The 8,445-nt window shown below is 40.5% G+C and overlaps 1 protein-coding gene and 1 pseudogene across 1 annotated transcript; one reads left to right on the top strand and one right to left on the bottom strand.

Annotated features, from left to right (window-relative positions):
* Positions 1 to 1,588: 1,588 nt before the first annotated feature.
* Positions 1,589 to 4,757, bottom strand: LOC121982480 (annotated as a pseudogene).
* Positions 4,758 to 4,823: 66 nt separating this feature from the next.
* LOC121982479 (2-keto-3-deoxy-L-rhamnonate aldolase-like) lies at positions 4,824 to 6,039 on the top strand. Its single transcript, XM_042535567.1, has one exon. It carries the CDS (start codon positions 4,824 to 4,826, stop codon positions 5,916 to 5,918), a length of 1,095 nt encoding a protein of 364 aa, XP_042391501.1. The 3' UTR covers positions 5,919 to 6,039.
* Positions 6,040 to 8,445: the final 2,406 nt, after the last annotated feature.

The following is an 8,445-nucleotide window of genomic DNA, read 5'->3' as shown; positions in this document are numbered from 1 at the left end:
CCTGCCCGCGCGTGAGGAAAAGATGCACTCGCTCGTCAGGAAGCGGAAGCGACGCACGCTTTGCTTCGTGCACTGCTTCAAAGTGTATAAATACACTGCCTCTGTTCCTGGTTCAAAACACATCGAAACAGTCTACTTTCTCTCCTTCCCTCTCTCTGTTTCTTCCTTACCGAGAGTTTGTCCTGAGGCTTGGTTTTTAGCGATCTGAGGTTGAGTCCGAATGCGTCGTTCGTCTTGGAGTGCACCTACGGACGACGCGAGTAGTTGTTGGATCTTGGGAGGATTTTGCCGGAGAGCTTTGCACCGTGGGCGGCAATAAATTCTCTAAAGACAGTCGGCACGCCGACACTTCAACCGAAGATACATTTTCTCAACCTCTCTTTTATTTATCTGTTTACTATATACTTATTGTTTTGATGCAATTTATTACTATGTTAGTACTCTCTTTATACAACACTAGCTCAGCATTACTCTAGTCGCATCCATGAGAACTTTTCATACCCATCATATCAATGCAGTTTGTTTAGAACAAGATTGGTGAGGGCCAAGAAAGGTGGTAGAAATAAAAAATCCATGTCGAAGGAAGTAGACCTTTACCTATTAAGTTTTGTATTAGTTTAGAAAATTTACCTTCTTGTTGAAATTGATATTTTTATTTGTTTGTTTTTTTTGATGTAAGAAGAAGAGGAAGAATGGAAGAGAAGGAACTATATGCCCCAGACGAAGAGAATGAACTCCTGTATCTTTCCCTCGTTTGGAGACTTGTAGGATATTTGGGATATTTTGTTAATTTGATTATTGGATATTTTGTTAATTTGATTGTGAGACTCGTATAACTGGGTTTGGATCTTGTTGAATTTTTTTATTGGTTATGTTGTTATATGGTATTGAGTCGTTGAACTTGGTTAATCGCATATTTTGTGCTGTTACTTGGTTGTTGGTATGTGTATTGTTTAATTTGAAAGTATTTTGTATATAGGTTTGTTTGTAAATAAGTTATCGATGCAGAAATGGGGAAGTTCAACAAAGTTTGCGTTTTGCGATCAAAAATTTTCATTCCAAAATTATCATAACTACCGTATGTATCACAAATTTGTGACAAATTTACAACAAAAACAGGATTTGTCATCAAATCTAAAACGAAAACTAATTTTCATGAATTGCGTTTTGTGAATTGTGGACAAATTTTATTTTTGGTTGCAAGATTGCAACAAATTTGACAACAAAAATAATGTCACAAAATTAATGATGAATTGACACATTTGTCGCAGAGATTGGCGATGATGAATTTACACATTTGTCGCAGAGATTGGCGATGACTTATTCACGACAAAAAAAAAAAATCACCATAGAGTTCATTTCAAATTATTTTTGTGACGATTTTTTTTTTCAAAAAATTCATCAGAAAATATCTTTTTTATTTATTTTATTTTTCAGTGTCTTAAAACAGAAATCCAGTGCAGCAGCAGCAGCTAGGAATGTGAAGATATATTCTCAGGCACATGAAGTACCCCATCAATTTAATGATCCTAATGAACGCAGGAGAATGATCCTAATGAGCAAGTTGAGCTAAGTAAATACTTGAAACTTTGTGATCCATATGGTGCACTGTTTAGTTAGGTGAAAATAGATGAGCACATTTATCAACTGCATCACAAGGCACACCATCAACTAACTCAATCATTAGGATTTGAGTTTTCTACAATTACATATCTGACTTCATAACTCATAACCTTTTACTACACTACTAATATGATTAAATAAAATCAAACCGGACTACTTACCGTATGTATAATCATCGGCTTTAAACTAATATGGGTTGTCGAGGTCCACTTGGAGTGTCGAAGTCAGGCACAGGCTCATGGACGGAAGAGGTAGATAAAGAGTCCAAGTATCAATTGGTTAGGTCAGAAAGCTGATCCATTTCTAAGACAGCATGATACACATGGGGTTGAAGAGCTTCATATATTCATTCAACAAGTTCATTGTAGCAACTCCGTGACCAGCTTGTTTATAGCTCTCCAACTGCTCGAACTACTACACGTAGGATGCATGGCAGAGTTAACTTAATAACCGTTCAAAATGAAGGATGGCTGCGGATAGATACCTTAAATACTATGAAACACGTCTTGCGAATGAATTATGGTTCACGGTTCTATTTCCTCACAGCAATGGTTTCAAAATTGCCATCTTAGAAATCAAGTGCAACAGCAGCAGCGAGGAATGTGAAGATATTCTCAGACACATGAAGTGCTCCATTGATCGAGAATGAGATGAGGCTTTCCGTATCTAATTCAAATGTCTTTACGGTTTCTACCTCTAAGAGACCTGCATGTTCACTTTAGTTTCTTCTCAGCAAAATCAAAATAAAAATAGGAATAAAAATATGTTAGGAAGATGTTAGAGCTCTATACCCTGAATGACACTGAAGGCTTCGCATGCCCCGGTTTTGAAAGTTGCGCATGCCCCGGTTTTGAGTTGAAAATTATCCAAGTCACCTCTTACTGTATAACGGAAGGTAACACCAAATAAAGCACAGCTAATAGAAACAACAGCCAAATGAGTGATAAGTTCAGGATAGCTTGTAGCTTGATACAGAGAAATAGGGATACTAGCAAGTGTGCCGGTCACAGCAGAAATTAGAGCAGCCTTTGCTGATTCTAATCTCTCTCAATCTTTATCAATAACTTCAGAGGCCCATAAATGTTATCGTTCTCATCTAGATTTGCTGACAAAGACCTTTGAGCTTCTTCTACCTTCCCCCTAGCTTCTCACAATTCCCTTTGCGATTCTGCAATCTTATTTGAAAACCAATTCCAATAAGTGCAACATGCATTTTTATAGGATAAATGACGAGGAATTGTGCAAAATCCTCTTGTCTACTGTTTGAGTTCTATAAAAACCAGGTTGAATTAGTTTCACTTGATACTTTTGGATTACTAATAAATTGATTGTCTAACTATTTATCCAAAAATTCAATTGTTAGGAAAGAGACCAATTATATATATATAAATTAGGCTACACCACTTGTCCATGTGGGAACTAGAGAGAGCCTTGATCACACAGTGATGTTGTGCAAGGGTCTAAAATAGTAAGGTTTATGATCCAAGATACAATTTTTCAGACACAAAAATTGCATGTTCTCTATTCGAGACAATGCTTCACACAGTGATAAGCTCAAGAATGTACCACTAGAGAGAGCATTGTTCACTCATATAAGGGATGGAAGTTTTACCTTTTTTGCTATTGCCCAATGATACTATACAGTACATATAACTATTTGATCCATGAGGTAACCATAGATAAAAGGTTCTCTTCTTCGCGCTAAATAGGTGATTTTCTTTGGAAAACAGTACAGAAAAAAAAATTCAATCAGGAGCGGATCTTTGACATAGGTATACATTTCCAATTCCAAAAACTAAGCTTCTGCAAAGTTACTAGGACAAGAGAACTGGCTTCCCCACCATGCTAGATGTCAAAAACTTCACTTCTTGCATAAGTAGTGTTAATAAACACATGTAAATCATTCTATCGTAAGCAAGTGATTACCATGCTCTTATTAGTGTGGAGCTGGTCTTCAAGCAAATAAATGCTTACGAGGATGTAGGTTCCACAAATGTATGGAATAGACTAATAATGAGTTACAAGTATTATTCTATTTTCCTTCAACAATCAATGCCATTTCCCTATGAAAGGTAGTGAAATTCATTACTCCACCAATTGTCCATGTTACTATGTTAGTTGAACGATTAGTTGACAATAACAATGCAATGAGACAAGTCATAAAAGTAAAATTGATCCCATTATAGCACAAACACATATTAGTATGTCAAATTGTAGAGATTCAAGTAGATGAGGAAATAATCTCGAAGGTGCATGCTACCAAGTTGGTAAAGACTAAAGACTTTGAAAGTTATTGCCAAGGTCCTAAGTTCAAAAACAACCTTCACCAAATGGAAACCTTTCTCTCTATAATCTTCAAAATTTCATCTGGATGTAGATGAGGATTCAACATGATTTCAACACTATGTATGAGATTGAATTGCAGAAGAAATGCAGTTATGTAACTATGTTGCATCTATGAGCATTGCAAATCACAAGACTCAAACCTTTTCTTTAGCCAATGAGGCAATTAGACAACCAAAAATAATCATGAAGGAGAAGATTAGCACTGTGAGGGAGAGCTCACCTCGGCCTCGCGGCTCTGTAGTTGCCGCACGTACTCCTTAGCGCTCAAGGCCTCCACTTCCTGGTGCTCGATATCAGCAAGCGCCTCCCTCGCCCGGTCCACTCTGGCGGAGGCCTTCTCCAGCCCGTCCAGAAGCGCATTGTTCTCCTCCCTCTGCAGCAATTTCTCCACCATGCCGGATACTATCTCGTCCTGCCTCGATCCAGTTCCCTTTGGGTCAGCGCTGCATAGACACGCAAAGAACGAGAGCAAGAGATGAAGCAAGAACGAAAGTTTACAGGATTCGAGCTAGGCTTTGACTCGCGGAGCCGGAAATGAAGAGGGTCACCGTAGATCAGTAGGCTCTGACCGAGAAGCGAGGAGGGCACGGAGTGGAGCGGTGGAGCTATGGCGGTGGGCGGCGGAAGCGACGACATTATAATCCGTAGCAGAGCTGCTTCGGTTTGGGGATACCGCTGAAATAGGGTTATGTTTATCAATTTAATGATCCAGGACCCAAGACATTACCCGAATCATGGTTCGATACGACAAGGGAGCCAATGCGGGGTCCAGAGTCATGCCCTAGAGACGGGCAGTCATTATCCAACCGCATAAAGCTCGCCGTCACCGCTGTGGAGAGGGGAAGGGCAGAACGATGGCGGCTTCTCTGTCAACCATGGAGCTGGCTACCGCCGCTAAGCCTCCCCTCCTCGGCCCCCAAATCCTGCAGATTCAAAGCGCTCATTCGACCACCCTTTCTCTCCGATCCGACCAAATGTTCACTGCCATTTCCATTCCCTCGCGAAGGCCGTCGCTTCCACCCGTTCGATCCGCTGGATCGCCGTCGCATCAGGAGTACGAGACCTTTCCCCGGAGCCTCAAGTCCCGCCTAGCCGCCGGCGAGACCCTCTACGGTCTCTTCCTCCTCAGCGCCTCCCCGACTCTCGCCGAGATTGCCGGCCTCGCCGGCTACGACTACGTCGTCGTCGACATGGAGCACGGCCCCGGGGGCATATCCGACGCCCTCCCCTGCCTCCGAGCCCTCGCCGCCGCTCGCACCCCTGCCGTGCTCCGCCTCCCGGAGCCCTCCGCCGTCTGGGCCAAGAAGGCCCTTGATATAGGCCCCCAGGGCATCATGTTCCCCATGGTCGATTCTCCCGCCGCCGCCGCGCACGCCGTCTCCTGCTGCCGCTTCCCACCGCGCGGCGTGCGCGGCTCCGCCCACACCGTCGTCCGCGCCTCCGCCTACGGCCTCGACGACGGGTACCTAGCCCGCTGCGAGGAGGAGCTGTTGGTGATGTGCCAGGTGGAGTCGGTGGACGCCGTGTCGGAGATCGAAGCGATCGCCGCCGTCGAGGGGGTCGACGTGATCCAGATGGGCCCTCTGGATCTGAGCGGGAGCATGGGCTACCTGTGGGATCCGGGAAACAAGAAGGTGCGCCAGGTGCTTCGGGAGTTGGAGAGAAGGGTACTCGGTCTGAAGAAGAGGCAGTCAGAGGCGAACGCTGCGGCTGAGGGAGGGAGTGCCAGCCTCGGAGGCCCCTATCTGGGGGGCTTCGCAATGCCGCACGATCCGCCGGAGGAGCTGAAGGCGAGGGGGTATCACATGGTGGCGGGGGCAGTGGACGTTGGGTTGTTCCGCCAGGCGGCGGCGGAAGACGTGCGGCGGTTCCGGCGGGCGGAGGTGGAGATCGGCGAAGAGGGGCACGAGGACGAGAAGCCGAGGGACGAGTCCTACTGGAGCGAGTGAGCCGAGTTGTCGAGTCGAACTGGAAAGGCCGAGCAGTTAGGAGACGAGCCCAAGAGCTATGTTATTGACTTGTTTTTGTTTGCGTATTGCTGTTCTTTAATGGATTCACCAGTTTGGAATAGCAGGATAAGTAATTAAAAATTAAATAAATTATTTTGTTTCAAATCAATGTCTAAATTTTTTAATTAAAATTGAATAAATTAAGTTGATAAAATATTAGTTAAACAATTTTTTAAATTAATTTAATCAAAATTGAAATTGATTTTTTTAATGAATAATAAATTTAATTAAAATTGAAATTGATTTTTTAAATCATGCTAATGGGAAATTTTTTAGTTTGATTTGTATATTTCGATTTATTTAATTTAACCAAATAAAAAAAATTAAAATTAAAATCAAACTGGATTAATAAAAAAATAATATTTTAAATTTAATTTTTAAATTCCATATTTTGTGAAAACTTCGTGCGGTTTTTGTAGGTGACGATGGGTCCTATTGGAGCGAGTGAGTTGAGTCGTTGAACCGCTAAGGCCGAGTCAGTTGGGAGATGAGCCCATGAGCTTGTTTTCGTGTTTGTGTGTGCAAGGGCGGAGTTAAGATATTGGTTTAGTATAAGTAAATTATAACTACCGTTGATATATCGGACATGTTGCGGAGGGCGCCTCCAAACAATTTCGATAGCAGGCCTAACAGCAGTGTCGCAATTGATACTCTCCGTTTCACAAGTCGTGTCGTCGAATATCTTGTTATTATTTTTTTTTTTGCGTCATTACTATTTTTTTTCTTTTGTATGTCATCTGTCATTTTTTTACAGCATTTGTCTAATTTTTTCCTTATACTTGTATGGAAAACACAACGAGAAAAAAAGTATATCAATATGCATCTTACTTTCGGCATACTGCATATTTCTATTATGTCATTTAGTTAGGAAAAAATAAATACAAGAGGAGAGAATAATAAAATTAAAGGTGATTTCAATGTCTAGGTCAATAGAAAAAATAAAATATAAAAATTTAATATTTTTTTCAATAATATATTTCAAGTGCAATAAAATTTTATAAAGAATTTGGAATTGAAAAAAATGTTTTTAACATGCATCAAATATTGCATGACCTACAAAAAAATTATTATTAACACAAGCTTGGAAAAAAAAAAATTAGATGACCCAGATGAAAAAAGAAAAGGGACTTTCTTTAGTTACAACAATATTTGATGCATGTTAAAAATATTTTTTCCCAATTCCAAATTCTTTATAAAATTTCATTGCATTTCACATATATTATTGAAAAAAATATTAATTGCTTATATTTTATTTTTTCTATTGCTTGACTTAGGCATCGAAATCATCCTTAATTTTATGATTCTCTCCTCTAGTATTTATCTTTTCCTAACTAAACAACATAATAGTAATATGCAGTATGCCGAAAGTAAGATGCATATTGATACACTTATTTTCTAGTTGTGTTTTCCATACAAGTATAAGAAAAAAAATTAGACAGATGCTGTAAGAATAAGACAAATGACACAAAAAAGAAAAAAAAATAGACAGATGACGCAAAAAAAAAATTAACAAGATACATGACGACATGACTTGTGAAGCGGAGAGCTTCAGTTGCGACACTGTTATTAGGCCTACTATCGAAATTGGACAAAGGGAGGCGCCCTCCGCAACATGTCCGATGTATCAACGGTAGTTATAATGTACCTAGACTAAACCAATATCCTAGTTCCGCCCTTGGATCAATGTCACAGAAGGCAAGAGTATGCCTACGTGTTCCGACGAGAACAACGTAAAAACCAAATTCAGCAATAGACAACAGCTATTTTATTTTCTCACATTCAAGGTGAAGGCTATAATTTTCAGTAACATCCTATAGTCTTAGTCAGAGGGAGGTAGAGTGAAAGATTCGCCGAGTGTGAAATCCCATCGTATTCAAGGAGTGAAGGATTTGCTGTGAATTCCAGATGTAGAAGAGGCAGATCAAAATATTGTGCAGAAAGACCCAAATCGAAATGAATGGTATATTCCTCTGTTGTTTTTTTTATAGGTTTATCGAAAGGGTGCAAGAACAATTCAATCGTCCCATGGTTTAAATCAGGTAGATTAGTAAAACTCTTCGTGAACGGTACTCCATCTTTGTTGATTGCATTCCTAAGCAGCTATGAGAGAGCTCCAGATCAGTTAATAAATAGAAGCAAAGGTAGCTGTAGTGGTGCTGGACCTCACATTGTCAAGAGGATCTTATTCAGATATGCTTGGTAAGTGATCTTGTTCGAAAACATAGAAGATGACTGGTTGGAAAACGTGGCTTGATATTGATTAAATCAAGACTTCGTTTTCAAAAAATAACTCAGAAGCACTCTTATGTGTCAAAAAGAGCGTTAATGACTAGATCAAGAAGGAGTCCCAACGTAGATATGAGCGTCAGACATTGAAAAGGAGGATGAAAGTGTAGTGAAACCATCTTCAATGATTGGTGTGGAGATAGGACATGTACCATGTATTTTAGCTCGTTGTAAAAGTCCA

The sequence above is a fragment of the Zingiber officinale genome, chromosome 5A (genome assembly GCF_018446385.1).
Source record: "Zingiber officinale cultivar Zhangliang chromosome 5A, Zo_v1.1, whole genome shotgun sequence".
In the NCBI taxonomy this organism is placed as follows: Eukaryota; Viridiplantae; Streptophyta; class Magnoliopsida; order Zingiberales; family Zingiberaceae; genus Zingiber; species Zingiber officinale.
This window is presented reverse-complemented; position numbering and strand designations above follow the sequence as displayed.

Coding starts and splice junctions, on each gene's coding strand:
- LOC121982479 (XM_042535567.1), top strand. CDS start 4,824: ATGGCGGCTTCTCTGTCAACCATGGAGCTGGCTACCGCCGCTAAGCCT.